At 38.7% G+C, this 16,208-nt stretch overlaps 1 protein-coding gene across 10 annotated transcripts in view; it reads right to left on the reverse strand.

Annotated features, from left to right (window-relative positions):
• The window catches only part of ATG13 (autophagy related 13), a 50,367-nt gene that overhangs the window by 15,394 nt on the left and 18,765 nt on the right, over window positions 1–16,208 (reverse strand). For all 10 annotated transcript variants that reach the window (XM_029915755.1, XM_029915759.1, XM_029915752.1 and 7 more), the window contains 5 exons: window positions 7,934–8,015; window positions 6,901–6,981; window positions 6,348–6,467; window positions 3,277–3,323; window positions 1,988–2,128 (listed from right to left, as the gene is read on the reverse strand). In XM_029915755.1, the coding sequence (XP_029771615.1) occupies window positions 1,988–2,128; window positions 3,277–3,323; window positions 6,348–6,467; window positions 6,901–6,981; window positions 7,934–8,002 (458 nt within the window). In that variant the 5' untranslated portion in view covers window positions 8,003–8,015. The remainder of the gene's footprint in view (window positions 1–1,987; window positions 2,129–3,276; window positions 3,324–6,347; window positions 6,468–6,900; window positions 6,982–7,933; window positions 8,016–16,208) is intronic.

Raw genomic sequence — 16,208 nt, forward strand, 5'->3', positions numbered from 1 at the left:
GCTATATTCTTCATACCATTCAGGTGCTAAGCAAAACTTTTCTTCACAGATCCTAGACAACAATTTACGTTACTTCAGTCTTGATGAACAATTCAGAATGATTTTTTATAATGATGCAATTCTGCAGTGACCTGATCAAATCTATAGGGCTGGGAGAAAATGATAATATGGCTTAAAAAGGAAGCTATTATTCTTTAATGATATAAGGCTATACTGTTACCCTCCCCCCCTTTTTTTAATTTTAATGTTTATTTTTGAAAGAGACAGAGACAGAGCACAATCAGGGGAGGGGCAGAGAGAGAGGGAGACACAGAATCTGAAGCAGGCTCCAGGCTCCCAGCTGTCAGCACAGAGCCCAACGTGGGGTTCAAACTCATAGACGGTGAGATCATGACCTGAGCTGAAGCTGGATGCTTAACTGACTGAGCCCCTACCCTGTTAAACATAGTATAAAAAACAGGGGTAAAATAGACAATTCTACATCTGAGATCACCCATTTCTCTATTGTTTAAACTACAGTTATCTGTATCCAAAAGCACTCCTAAATGATAAACTGTGAATAATAAATACTGTATTACTCCAGAGACAAAGAATAAATGAAGTCTTTAAACACTAGTAATGAAAAGGACTAGGAGTCCTAGTTAACTAAACTGATAACTAGGAGTGTAGTATGTGGTTACTTAAAAAGAACCAAAGTAAAGGAGGCTTAGCATAAGAGAAAGTGATTTGTTGTATTTGACAGTAATTTTCAAATGGAATACTCAACCTGAAACCTGGGAAGACTACAGAGAAGACAACAAAAATATTTTAAAGACAAAAAATAAATATGAGTAAGACTGTTAGATTACTGCTAAGAAAATTACAGAATGACTTGGTAACTATTTTCAACGTAACTAGTTAAGTCTCTGGTCCTTAGTCCTTCCATCCTGCTGTACTAATTTCTCCTCACAATCAGCTCTATACATGTAAGCCAAAGGCTAAAACCAATGGCTCATCATTAATATGGCCAAAGAGTCTTGGGTGATTTGGGAACTCCTGGCTTTCCACGCTCTGCTCTCACATTTCCCTCCTCATCTTTTTTACCACCACTCAGGTCGATCTGACAACTTGAACACAGCTCAGATCCCACCCCCCCACTTCTATGCCTTGCTATCTTTTATACTCCCCACCTGGAATGATCATTTTTTCTCACTTCTATCAGCTGGAATTCACTCTGCTTCAAGGTCTAGCTTGAACGCCACTTCTCTAGGAATCCTATCTGGTTTCCCCCACCTAGAACAAACTTCCCCTCCTTGTGTTCTCCCAGGACTTTTTCCTTTTTCCTGATACTACTATGTAGTTTTCCAGTCCTGCTTTGTATTATAGTTATGTATGTGCCACACTGTTTCCCCATTAGATTAGAAACTCCTAAAAAAAAAAAAAAAAAGAAAAAAAAAAGAAAGAAACTCCTGTAGGGCAGGGCCTCTGTATAGTTCATCCTTGGGCCTAGCACAACGCTTGCATTAAAAAGGCACTCAGCAAATAGGTGTTGAGGTGAACTACTCCAAGGGAAATACTCTGATAACTATTGACAAGTTCCTTATATCCATAGACAACTAGTTAAAAACAAATTGAAAAAATCAAATTGAATTATCAGGCTATTAGGCAAGATTTAATTCCGAAATGTAGAAGGCAATGGAATCTTCCCAGGATAGCCTGTTTTAAAGTCTTAAGCTCCTTTTTCAGCTTTGAGATATATATCAGCATAACCTCAAAATCCAATCCACAGTACTCATGACTGTGCAAAGACAAAAGGACCAAGAACCCAGCAGCTTTAGAAAACTGAGGTTCACAAAGGAGGAGGGATAGATAATCAAAATAAAGCTATAGCATCAACTATCCAAGCAACCATCTACCCAAAATTAATCACAGAATACCCATAGGCTGGTCAGACAATGTGCAAAGTGGTGAAGCTGAGGAGTGAATCGAGAAGGTGAGCCGTTGTTACCTGTACAATATGACATATTCATGCCCCTGTTTCCTGGAGAGTCTGTAAGCTGGTGTCACCCTAGTTATGGCAAGGAGGGACTTCAGCAGCAGAGACAGCCTGTTGTACACCGTGTAGGAAACTTTAATCTCTTTATCACACCTGAGGAGCACACAGACACTATCAGCATTTGCCTACTCAACTAGCATAAAACCAAGAAATGCACAGATACAGAGGTGTTAGTTATGTTCTGTCTAGTGACTGAGATTAACCTGCTCGCATTATTCATAGATTCTGATAGAATATAACCTGCTTTGCAGTCCAAATACACCTTTCACAGAAGATGACAGTTGACAGAGATGACTGCAAATAACGCACGGAAACTGTAAGATTAAATTTATCATTAAAATATGTTCTGAACTAAAAGTGCAATTAGAGTTCTATCAGTTTATCAACAGATTACTGAGTAAGCAAAAGTTTTACTTTCTCGTGCCCTAGAACCAGGCAGACAGACCGCAAAAGGCACCCACTGTATTTTTTTTCTAGCTTTGAAGAGTTATCTTTCTAAGAAATAAAGCCACACACTTAAAAACAGTAACACTGTAATTATATTACTGAAGGTGCAAACAATTTCACTGTACTACCTTATGAGCTGTCTATCTCTATACATCTAACAGGAAATCTGAAGCGTTAAAATTTTGGACTATAACCTGGCAATTACTTTCTATTTAAGAAAGAAAAATCATGCCCACACCCCACATACTTATTATTAAGATTTTTCTTTTGATGTGTTGCTATTTCCTCAATTGTCCTACATACTGTTCTTGAAAACTGAAGCTTCAAGCAAGAAGTAAGCTAATCTTCCTTGAAAGAAGAAAATGGAAAAGGAAAACAACATGCATTTCCAATCCATGACCAACACAGCGTGTGAAAAGGAGTAGTGAAGGGAAATCATATTGGATTTCTGCCACACAGAAAAAAAGACAAAACCGAGCAGTCATGTTACAAGAGCTCACAAGGGATTTAATCAGAGGACTGGTTGTACTCTGGGAAAACAACAAATCTTTTGAGCTTTTGCTCTGCTCCTTTCCCTGTGGTGTCTGAGTCTCTCTGGACTGACCCTCCCTCTGAAGGTCATCTCGGTGCCTGGGCTGGAAGCCAAGCATGAGGCAAACTGTAGCAAAGACCTACTGGCTTTGTTAAGTGGGAAGGACACCCTCCACAACTGATAACAAAGCCCTGCTTTTCACATGATGTCATCTGTTTTACCCTCAGCTACCGCACCATGGACCCTAAAACAGAATACTTACTTTTCATTCATTTCGAGACACCAAATTTCTAGCTCCATGGAATCTCCCTGTGGATGGGACAATTCAAAGATATTTCAGTTTTATCTGGTTTCTTTTAAAATTATTTTTTCTTATTAGAAAGTAGCACTATATAGTCACTACAAAAATATTGAAAATATAAATAAAGCCAAAAGAATCACTTCATAATATAATCGGCCACTTTAATAAATGATGTGAGAGGCTCCTGGGTGGCTCAGTTGGAAGAGCATGTAGCTCTTGATCTTGGGTGTAGAGATTACTTAAATAAACCTAAAAAAATAATGTGAGATTATACTATGTTATTTTCATCACTTTTTTACTAATAAATGTAACACAAAATTTCCCTATAATTAAAAATTCTATACCATTTTTAATGGTTGCATAGTATTCCACCATATGACCATCATTTTTATCAAATCAGTCCCCCCATACATGGACATTGAAGTTGTTTCTAATTTTACACTATTACAGACAACACTGTGATAAATAGCCTTGAGACTAAAACTTTGCGCCCTTAATTAGTTTCTTAAGGCAATTTTTCAGAATTAGCATTATTAAAGAGTATTCATGTTTTTAAAAGATGTTTATTTACTTATTTTGAAAGAGGGTGGATGAGAAAGAAAGAAGCAGAGAGAAAAAGAGAGAGAATCGCAAGCAGCCTCCTGGATGCCAGCACAGAGCCCGATGTTGGGTTCGATCCCATGAACTGTGAGACCATGACCCAAGGCAAAATCAAGAATTGGACCCTCAACTGACTGAGCCACCAAGGCGTCCCAAGAGTATTTCTGCTTCTAAGACGTTTGCTATGTATATCCAAATTGCTCTTCAGAAAGGCCAATACTTCAAATGACAGAGACAGCCTTTTCCTCCAATTCTAAAGGGGCTATTTTTAGGTGACACCCACAGTTAAGGAATACCTTAACAAACTCCTTATTTAAAAATCTTTCTAGCTGTGTAATGTCTTTAGCAAAACTATTCAGTCTTTCTCTGGTACTCTGTACAGACTTAGTCTAGTAGGTGGAAAGAAAAACAGACGAAAGCCAGAATCCTTCAACCTTGTATCACTCTTGTGTGCCACTTAGTGAGAGGAATAGTCACACTTTTTTTTAACACAAGTAACCTTATTACCAATCAACTGGAAGAGAGCTATCCCTTTAGATTTGGGAGTAAGCTTAGGTTAGTTTGTGGAATAGAGAACTTACTTGTTCCAGATCAAATTAAAATATGTATCCTTAATATATCTTTTTCATCATACTGTCATTTTTAAATGATATGATAAATTTTGAATTCCCCATGCTCCCCCAAATCAAGGGATGGCTGAACAATAGGAAGTATCCAAAACAAGTTGATGCCATTTGTCTAAAATGATCAGAATATTTTATACTCAGATTGTGCCTGGGAAAGAAAAATAATTCCATAGAGATTCCTATAAGATTCCCTATGGATCACTTCGGTAAATGATTCATAGCATAAACTGGCAAATCAATGAAGAATAGGAAGTTTTGTTTTTTGGGGAGTGCTAATGTTTCCATGGAATAAGTACTGACATCATTCATTCAACAAAATTCATGGAGAGGCCACCATGTGTCATCCCAGGCACTGTGCTAGGCATACATTAGAGATGATTATTTATTCACATCCTGCTTCGTTTCAAAAAGAATTTGAAGGGGCACCTGGGTGGCTCAGTCGTTAAGTGTCCGACTTCAGCTCAAGTCATAATCTCATGGTGCCTAGGTTCTGGCCCCACACTGGGCTCTGTGCTGACAGCTCAGAGCCTGGAGCCTGCTTCAGATTCTGTGTCTCCCTCTCCCTCTGCCCCGCCCCCCACACTCTGTCTCTCTCTCTCAAAAATAAACAAACATTAAAAAATTAAAAAAAACATTTGAAGAACTACAAAGATAAATAAGATGTGGTATGGGCGCCTGGGTGGCTCAGTCGGGTAAGTGTCTGACTTGGGCTCAGGTCAGATCTCACATCTGTGGGTTCGAGCCCCGTGTCAGGCTCTGTGCTGACAGCTAGCTCAGAGCCTGGAGACTGCTTCGGATTCTGTGTCTCCCTCTCTCTCTGCCCCTCCCCTACTCATGCTGTGTTACTCCCTGTCTCAATAATAAATAAACATTAAAAAAAAAAAAAGATGTGGTATAACCACCGGCCTCAAGAATATAAGTGTATGTAAAGTATGAATAGGAACATGTAATGATCACCTACTTTATGTTAGGCAATTTACAAATAAGGATTAAATGAGAAAACAGGGGCACCTGGTTAGTTAAGTCGGTTAGGCATCTGCTCTTGATTTCACCTCAGGTCATGATCTTACAGTTAGTGGGATCGAGCCCTCATTGGACTCTGCACTGACAGCACAGAGCCTGCTCAGAATCCTCTCTCTCCTTTTCTTTCTGCCCCTACCCCGTGCACATGCATGTACTCTCTCTCTAAATGAAAATAAATGAGAAAATATAATAACCCCATAAGACTACAAACTGTCATGTTAGTTTGGTGGGGGGGCAGGGGGTAGAATTAAGTAATTTGGCCAAAGTCACTCAGCTGGGATCTGAACTTGGGTCTATGGAGCTCCAAACTCCAACTGCCTTTTATTATCCCAGCTTCACAATCTTATAGTGGAGATAGATGAATAAACATACAAGTAACAGTATCTGTCTTGATCCTAGTGTGAAAATATGGTAAAAACACAAAACATCAAGAAAAAAAATCTGGAAAAAAGCACAATATATCAAGTTATATTTTAGAAACAAGGTAAACAAAGCACACAGGAAGTCTAAACAAAGTAGTTACCTCTCCCCCAAGAAGGAGGGGGATTTTCAAAGAGCATGTGAGTCTTGAAGAATGAGTAGAAACATTTCATATATAGAGGATATATATGAAAGACAAAGAGCCTATTCCAAGTGTTTGGGAGAATAAGTAAAAAAGAAAGCATGACCTCCTTGGAGAATGCTAAGTTCAGAGAGAGAAGGTGCAAGAAAGAGGCTGAGTTGAAACCAGAATGCGAAGAGCTTTGGTGCCAAGTGAAAACACCATCCGGGTCATAACCTTACCTCAGAAGTCTTGAGTGAGATCTCCACACACATTGATCTCCCGACAGCAGGCAGCTGCCCTGCAAGTGCCTTTTTTGCTTCATGTGTAACCTCTGGGATATCTTTGATTGCTAAATTGAACTAGAAAACAAAAGAGATTATGTTAAACACTCATAAGAAACATTATGGAAACAAACCAGTAAGATGGTTATGTTGCATAATGCAGGCATTGCTTTGAGTGATTCGGGCCATTCATTCATGTCTCTCTTGCCCAGAAGAGATATCCTGAATCAAAACCCTAAAACTCAGGTTGAAAGAGCTAATGAATTATCACAAAGATTAATTAACACATCTTTAGTCGTCCTCTAATGACTAAGCTTTTCGCCTATTAGAGCAGAAAGCTGAGAACCAAATAAACCTAGGACTAACATTTGACCAAGTGAATGGATCAAATGGAATTACATATTTTAATATTATGACTTAGTAATACAAAAATAGTATTTGTTACTACTGCACTATGATTCCTTGTGACAAACACCATGGCATAGCCCTTAACAAAGAATGAGAATTTTACCCAATCTGAACCCGTTGGGGACGAAGATGAACGAGTACAAATCTTCTCACCAAGTCGAGCCTGGACAATCACTTGGACAGTCTGAAACAAAGCAAACAACAACAACAAAAACAAATCAAAGATGAAGAGTCTTGATTGATTTGGCTCCTAATCGGGGTTAACATTCTCTGAATGCAAGGTTGAAAAGATGACAATGATCATAACTATACTGTTGGAAAGGGTAGGATTTTAAAATTCAAGGATACAAAAAACACTACATAAAAATAATACTGCAAATATTCCTGAGAGCATAATGTCAACCAACTAGAGGGATTTTAGTTCAAGGTTTAGGATCTATGATATTCTCACATGGCAGAAGGAAATTTGCACATGATGTCTCTGACTTTCATAAAGAAACAAGTCCAACCATAGGTTTAAATATTCACTGCCATATACTTATATAATCATAGTAGATCTAAACCAAGGATTCCACAATTATTCATATCATTTGGCCCATATGGCAAAAGTCTCCCAACTAATTTTACAACCAGAATCTACTGCATGGATTGTTTTTTTACAAGAAGGGATAAAGGTGGAAATGGTTTTTAGATTTAGGGAAATATAACTTCTAAAGCATTCAAAATTCAGTTTTAATTCTTCATTTACCCAGAAAGGAACAAATAAGTGGAAGTTAGACATTTTAGAGTTAGTTGATGGCTTTGGGAAAGATTCCCAAAATGATGTCCATTCCAGTCCACAGGCTTTGTTCCCACCCCAAGGGAACATACTGTGCCAATAACCTGGCATAATAGTTTGACATTTCTGCAAACAGCTTTGCAAAAAAAATTTTTTTGAACAAGTAGCTGTGGAAAATTGGAAGCTACTTTTTAGTTACACCCCCAGTACCGCCCCCAAACTTCACAGTTTGGTTTACAACAGACAGAAGTATCCCTTAAAATGGGCAAGCTGCAAGCTGTTATTCTATATTTCCAAAAAGGGAGAAGCACGGAAGTTATTTCTAACAGTTCTGAGCTCCAGAGAATAGACATATTACCTTGAGGGCAAAAAATTTAATGAACTTGTCCAGGTCCTTTCTGTCTTGGGAATTGAGATCAGTTTCCATTGCCTATAGAAATCTGAAACAGAAAAAAAAAAAAGTGTTGAAAAATGTGACTAATATCTTTTAAATTCAAAGCATACAGAGATGGTATTGTCTAGCTGTGCAAACAGTCACGTGGAAGGGGGAAAAATCTGCCCCCAAGATGCCAAAGTAAAAAGTATTAAGATACTATCTTCTGAAGAAAATAAATTCCACACAAAGAACTAAATCTAGGGACCTAAACAATGAATAAGGACAAGCCATTTTACCTGCATCTAAAACTTTAAGATTCAAATATAACTTATTGATTTAAAAAAAAGTTCTAGTGCTCGCTTCGGCAGCACATATACTAAAAAAAAAAAAAAGTTACCCAGCCTACTGAGGATGAAGTTTATTTATTTAATTTTTTAAATTTATTTTTATTTTTGAGAAAGAGAGCAGGGAAGAGGAGTCGGGGGGAGGAGAGAATTTTAGGCAGGTTCCATGCTCAGTACAGAATCCCACTCGTGGCTAAACCATGACCCTGGGATCGTGAGCTGCGCTGAAACCAAGAGTCAGATGCTCAACTGACTGAACCACCCAAGTATCCCATGAAAACTAAGTTTTTTTCTTTTTTCTTTTCTTGGATTAAAAAAATGTTTATTAATTTTGGGGGGGAGTACAGAGAGACAGGGAGAGAACCCCAAGTAGGCACAGAGCCTGATGCGGGGCTTGATCTCACGAACTGAGAGATTATGACCTGAGCTGAAATCAAAAGTCGGACACTTAACCCACTGAGCCACCCAGGTGCCCAGAGGACTAAGTTTTAATGAGACAAAAACTTTGTTAAAACAAAATGAGATCATTTATATTCCTTCAAAGGGCCACTAAATCAACTGAACTTTTGGGGCTTATGGACTCCTTTTGAGAATTTGAAAACAACCCCTTTCTCCATAAAAAAATGCACATATATAGAAATGTCTGGGTAGAATCTCACAGGGTTCTTGGATTTCATGGGGCACACCAAAGCCCCCTCAGGTTGAAATGGTTTGAGATAGGGCTCGTATGAGGAAGAAACCATTTAGGGAGAGAAAAACACAAACGAAGAGTATCAGCAACAGAGAACAAAATGGATTCGTAACTATTATGTATTACAGTTTTAAAAAGGATTGTGAATGGCTAGGAAAGTAGTATGGCTGGTTGGGGCCAGATCAAAAGAATCCTGAATGCAATGCTAGAGCCTGATCTGCACCTAGTACACCAGAAATGGTAGCCTCCTCAAGACTTTTGAAGAAAGAATTAGCACAGTCAGGGTGCTAGCATCCTCTGAATGATGTTTTAGAAAGACAGCTTTGCTGGCATATTGTAGAACAGTTTTGACTATGAAAAGCAGGGAAACTATTAAGTCCCTGACAATAAAGCAGGCTTGTGGTCATGGCTAAAACTTTAGTACAGACATGGTTCAGAATAGTATGGATGGAGATATTTTAAAGGAAGAGCCAAGTGGATTTAAGGACTGACAACAAAAAATTTAACTGGTTTCAGTTAACAATTAGCAGGGAAGCCAGGAGGAAAGCTACTTTTAAGGAAAGATATAAACAAAAGAAGCAAGCTGAAACAGGAAAAATTTTCAATTGAGTGTTAATAACTTACACAAAAATAAATTCAAAATGGATGAAAGACCTACATGTGAGACAGGAAATGATCAAAATCCTAGAAGACAATACAGGAAGCAACTTCTGTGTGGCCAAAGCAACTTTTTACTAGACATATCAGTAAAGGCAAGGGAAACAAAAGCAAACACAAACTACTGAGCCTTCATCAAGATAAAAAGCTTCTACACAGCAAAGGAAACAATCAATAAAACTAAAAGGGAACCTTCGGAATGGGAGAAGATATTTACAAATGATGTATCTAATAAAGGGTTGGTATCAAAAATCTATGAACAACTTATCAAATTCAACACCCCAAAAAATCCAATGAAGAAACGAGAAGACATGAACAGACATTTTTCCAAAGAAGACATCCAGATAGCTAACAGACACATGAGAAGATACTCAACCTCATTTATCAGGGAAATACAAATCAAAACCATGATGAGATACCACCTCACACCTGTCAGATTGGCTAAAATTAACAATAGGAAATAAGAGATGCTGGTGAGGATGCAGAGAAGGGGAAAACTTCTTGCACTGTTGGTGGGGATGCAAACTGGTGTAGACACTCTGGAAAACAGTATGGAGGTTCCTCAAAAGCTAAAAATAGAACCACCCTATGGTTGGCAATTGCACTACTGGGTATTTACCCAAAGCATACAAAAATACTTATTCAAAGGGATACATTCATTCCCATGTTTATAGTTGCATTATCAATAGTAGCCAAACTATGAATGTCCATCGACTGATTAATGAATAAAGAAGATGTGATACACACACACACACACACACTGGAGTATTACTTAGCCATAAAAAGACTGAACCTTGCCATTTGCAGTGACGTGGACGGAGATGCAGTGTTTTATGCTAAGTGAAAGTCAGTCAGATAAATACAAACATCTTATGATTTTACTAATATGTGTAATTTAAGAAACGCAACATATGAACATGGGGTAGGGGGAAAGAGAGAGGCAAACCATAAAACAGACTCTTAACTACAGAACATACTTAGGGTTGCTGGTGGGAGATGGGAGGGGTATGGATTAAATGGGTGATAGAGATTAAGGAGGGCATTTATTGTGATGAGCACTGGATGTTATATGTAAGTGATGAATCACTAAATTCTACTACTCCTGAAGCTAATATTATATTCTATATAAACTAACTGGAATTTTAAAATTTTAATTAGAAAAAAATAAAAATAAAAATAAAGATGAGGTAGAACTTAATTGTAGAGAAATGCACAAATCTTGGGTGTATAGCTCAAAAAATATTTTCTTTATTTTGTTTTCATTTCTATTTCAACACAATTAAAAATTTTTTTTAATGTTTATTTATTTTTGAGAGAGAGAGAGAGAATGTGAGTGAGGGAGGGTCAGAGAGAGAGGGAGACACAGAATCCAAAGCAGGCTCCAGGCTCCAAACTGTCAGCACAGAGCCGGATGCGGGGCTCGAACCCACAAACTGTGAGATCATGACCTGAGCTCAAGCCGGCTGCTTAGCTGACTGAGCCGCCCATGTGCCCCATAATTTTGCATGTATACACTCCTATAACCACAAGTCAGATCAAGTTACAGAACATTTCCAACGATCCAGAGGCCTACCTTGTGCCCCTTCAGTCAATAAACCCACCAAAAAGGAACCATCATTTTTACCTCTATCATAGATCAGTCTTATCTATTTTGACAAATTGTTCCATTTATATAAATGGAATAAAATAGTATTAGCTCTTTTGTGGGTAGCTTCCTTTATTCAAATCATGCCTGTGAGTCATTTATAATGTTGCATGTAGCACTTTATTCTTTTTTCATTGCTATGTTGCACTCCACTTCATGAATATACCATAAGCTATAAATTCCAGGCTGATAAACATTTGGGTTGTGTCCTATTTTTAGCAAGATATTTACACAAGTATTTTGGTGGATATAAACACTCGTCATCAGACAGAAAGCCAGGAATGTTAATGTTGGGTCACAGAGTATACGTATTTAGTGTTTTTTTCTTTAATGTTTATCTATCTTTGAGAGAAAAAGAGAGAGAGCATGCACACAAGTGGGGAGGGACAGAGAGAGCAGGGCACAGAGAATCTAAAGCAGGCCCTGCAGCAAATCTGATGCAGGGCTTGAACCAATGAATCGTGAGACCATGACCTGTCCTAAAGTCATTCAACTGAATGAGGCACCTAGGCACTCCCATATATTTAAACAGACGTGGACAGTTTTCCAGAATCTGCACCAATGTACACTCCCACTGACAGTGTATGAGAGTTCCAGTTGCTCCATATCTATACCACTACATTACTCGGTACTACTAATTCTTTTAATTTTGGACATCCTGGTAAGGGGTGGTAGTATCTCATTTAATCTGTATTGAGTGATTAATGATTAAATTAGTGATTAAATGACCACTGAATTTTCCATACTAGCACCTTTTCATGTTTACTAGCCACTTAGAAATCACTTTAATGAAGTACTAGGTCAAGCTTTTTGCCCATTAAAAAGTTAGGTTATAGGGGCGCCTGGGTGGCTCAGTTGGTTAAGCATCCGGCTTCAGCTCAAGTCAGTCATGATCTCACATTTCGTGGGTTCGAGCCCCACGTTGTCTGTGCTGACAGCTAGCTCAGAGCCTGGAGCGTGCTTCAGATTCTGTGTCTCCCTCTCTCTCTGACCCTCCCCTGCTTGCACTGTCTCTCTCTGTCTCTCAAAAATAAATAAAAAACAGGGGCGACTGGGTGGCTCAGTCGGTTGAGTGTCCGGCTTCGGCTCAGGTTGTGATCTCACAGTTCGTGGACTCAAGCCCCGTGTCAGGCTCTATGCTGACAGCTCAGAGCCTGGAGACTGCTTTGGATTCTGTGTCTCCCTCTCTCTCTGACCCTCCCCTGCTCACACTGTCTCTGTCTCCCTCTAAAAAAAAACATTAAAAAATTTTTTTTAAATAAATAAAAAACATTTTTTAAAAATTACGTTATCTTTTTTTACTAAATTGTAGAAATTTCTAAAAAATATATAGTTGATATAGATAGTACTTTGTTGGATATGTACTCTAAATATCTTCTCCCAGTTTGTGGTTTGCCTTTTTATGACATCTTTTTCTTTTTAGGAGAGTCTGAATATACTAACAGACAAAGGCCAGACTACATATATAAAAATAGAGCTCTGACTGACAACCTGCAGAAACCAGCCCAGGAAGCCAAGCTAGCATCTTCACTATGTAGTTCAAGAAGCCAACCTCCTACCTACAGTAACCAGTCAAGGAAGGCAGACTATTTCTAGCAAGTAGTCCAGGAAGTTGAACAATAACCCCTGTAAAAACTAGCCCCAACAGTCAAGACTTAACTGACAGCTTTCCCAATTTCTGTCCCTGCTTCCAACTTACAAAAGTCAAATATGTACCCCTAAACAACCACATGGGATGCCCCAACTTGTGGTTAGGCTGCCTACAGCGTTCCTATGCCAGTAACTCCAAATCAGGACATACCTGAAGCTTTGCCTCTTTTCCACTGTGAAGCTTCCCGATGGTCTACCTGCCAGTGAGGCTCTGCCAGTGCAAGTGGTCTACCTCCCCCGCCATAATAAGCTCTGATTAAATGGATTTTACCTGTTCACAATTTGTGGTGTTTCTTCACTTCTACATGAAAGCACCCTTACTGAGGTATAACTGACAATAAACAACATCTGAAAGTGTAAGATGTGGTAAGTTTTGACATATATTCCTAACTGTGAAAGCATTATCACAAAATAGTGACCATATATATCCCTAAGTTTCCTCATATTGCTTTGTAATCCCTCCTTCCGGTCCCTACTCCATGCCCCATCCCGAGGCAATCACTGCTATGCTTTCTTATCACTATAGATACCTATCTGTATTTTTTATTTTATACAAATTAAATCACACAGCATGTACTCTGTGGCTTCTTCACTTAGCATAATTATTTGGAGATTCACCTGTGTTGTGTTCTATGTTCACAGCTTATCTCCTTTTACTACTGAGTAGTAACCTCTTATGGAATCTTTTGATTAATAGAGGTTATTAAACTTATTAAGTCCAATTTCTCAACTCTTTTAAGCACTTCTTTGTGCTGGTGAAAAATTTTGCTGATCTCAAATTCATGAAAATCTTCTACATTTTTAAAAATATTTTTTCATGTTTTTTTATTTGTTTTTGAGAGAGACAAAGAGAGAGAGACAGAGAGAGAGAGAGAGAGAGAGAGAGAGAGAGAGAGAGAGAGAGAGCATGAGCAAGAGAGGGTCAGAAAGAGAGGGAGACACAGAATCCGAGACAGGCTCCAGGTGCTGAGCTAGCTGTTAGCACAGAGCCTGACGTGGGGCTTAAAACCACAAACCGCGAGATCATGACCTGAGCCGAAGTCGGATGCTCAACCGACTAAGCTACCCAGGTGCCCCCACATTTTCTTCTAAAAATTTTGTTTATCTTTCATGTTTAGATTCATGACCCATCATAAATTAATTTTTCTTGTGGCACAAGACCCTTGGAGTCGAGGGTCATTATTTTTAGTTTCAGCCTGTCAGTTCAGATTATATAATAGTTTGAATTATAAACACCAGAAGATCCATCAGAAAATGACCAATTTGTAACTAATGAAAAGGTTAAGGCTGAGGTAAAAGTTGAGGGGGAGAAGTAGATATTCTCCAAAAAAGAAGGAATAGTTTAAAAACTATAGCAGTACATAAAACTACCATGGAAGATAACAGAAGAAAAAAAAAGGCCCCAGGAAAATACTAGCATAAAAGAACCCTAAAGAGAAATGCAAGAACTAATCAGAGAAATAGGAGACAAAAAGATTTCTGAGCTGTTATTACTGAATTTGAAGGGACGCTCAAATCATATAAAGTTCTTGTGGAGGAGGCAAAACCTTACCCTCTACCCAACACAGGTCTTCAGCTGGGCCTCTTTAACAATTTAACCCGAGGAAAAAACCAGTTTGTCAACTCCTGAGTGCACATCTCACAAGAGAAATCTCAACAGAAAAGTAATTCAATATGGTAGCTTAGAACTGTTGCTTATGTGGGATCTTCAACAAAGAATGATAAATTTGTAGAGAAATGACAAGACAAAGGAAAGCAGTTCTACGCTTCCAAGGGCGGCAAACTGTAGGAAGGTATAAATATATGGGAGGAAACTAAGGGACAAAGGTGTGTTTGCAGATCCACTGGTGCCTTCTCTGAGCTGGGAAGAGTCTGTCTCCAGGAAAAGGAGAATTTATATCTCACCTTTAGGCAGAAAAGCAGAAGGTAAAGAAAGTTCTCCTCCACTTGCTGCTCAGTTGCCTTAATGTTGATCTGTCAAAATAATTTTTATATCCAAGAGCAAATTTTGGAGTTACACACTCTGATTCCCTTCATTCTTGAGGTGAGGAAAAGGGCGCTGGACTTCGCAGCATGTTGCTACTAACCTTTCAGAGGATTGTTTCTTAGAGTGGTGGTGATTCAGCTGGTTTCTGAGAAGTTATACAGAAAAAGACCTCAAGGCGTTGCTGAAAGGATTTTCTCTATAGCACAGGGCTATCTGAGCAAATTTATCTGGGGTGGGGTGGGGTCGGGTGGGGTAGGGGGAAGAGACCAATGAAGGAGAAATAAACTACCCGAGAAGAAACAGTCCCTGGACTCAGAAGCCATGGGAGAGTCCACTGGGATCGAGGGCAGGTTAAAGCCTAAAGTATGCGAATTATAAGGGACTTATCTTTTGGAGACTCCCATTGGTATGTTTGACAGCACTTGAAACGCACCACCCACCTTCAGACCTTCCTAATTGTGGTTAAAAATAACACAAACAATGTTTGGTAGAAATGAAAATTTTTTAAAGGGTTAAACTGCTTAAGGCCCTGAAGCAACCCAGCAACAGATCTGAGATAAGAATAGTGCTGGAGGATTGCACTGCCCTTATTTTATACTGAAGTGGGGAACTGTGTTCCCACCACCAGAACATCTACCAATGCAAACAGAAGAGCACAATGACTCTTGTGACTTTTTGTACCACTGTAAGCACTAAAAGGATTATGTAACTAGAGTTAGTTACTGAGCCAAAAGGGGTGAGATCTCCACTGGGGGAAAAGTTATCTCACAGTCATCAGAGCGGGTTGTTCCCCCAGGCCTTGTCTCTCAAGCAGTTAGCTCATATGCTACAATAGAAATGTAATACAAAGTCCACCATATGCTTTGCTTTTTGCAAAAAGTGTTCCAAGGAATACAAAGGGAAATTTGGAACACACATTATAAAGAGATCTATAATTGAATTCTTTCCTTTTTTCTGCCCTTTACTAATACTAGCCAGTTACTAAATTCTTCAAGCTCTTGCTTTTACAAAATCCTTTATATTTGCTACATTTTCATTTGCCAAAGATACCACCTTAATCCAGGTCTCATTTCTTATCTGGAAGAGACTCTCTTGGTTAGTTACTCTACATTTGAAGATCAGGATATGTCATCCCAAAATAAGCCACTTTGGCAAAAAGTTTATTTTTAGCTGAAGACATTTGAGATTCAACAGATGTAGAAAGAAACCTTCTTGGGCTTCCCTTATCTGGCTAAAAGCAGAAACTTCTGAGAAATGAGGACAGCCATAAATTCCCATTTCAG

The sequence above is a fragment of the Suricata suricatta genome, chromosome 11 (genome assembly GCF_006229205.1).
Source record: "Suricata suricatta isolate VVHF042 chromosome 11, meerkat_22Aug2017_6uvM2_HiC, whole genome shotgun sequence".
NCBI classification, from domain to species: Eukaryota; Metazoa; Chordata; class Mammalia; order Carnivora; family Herpestidae; genus Suricata; species Suricata suricatta.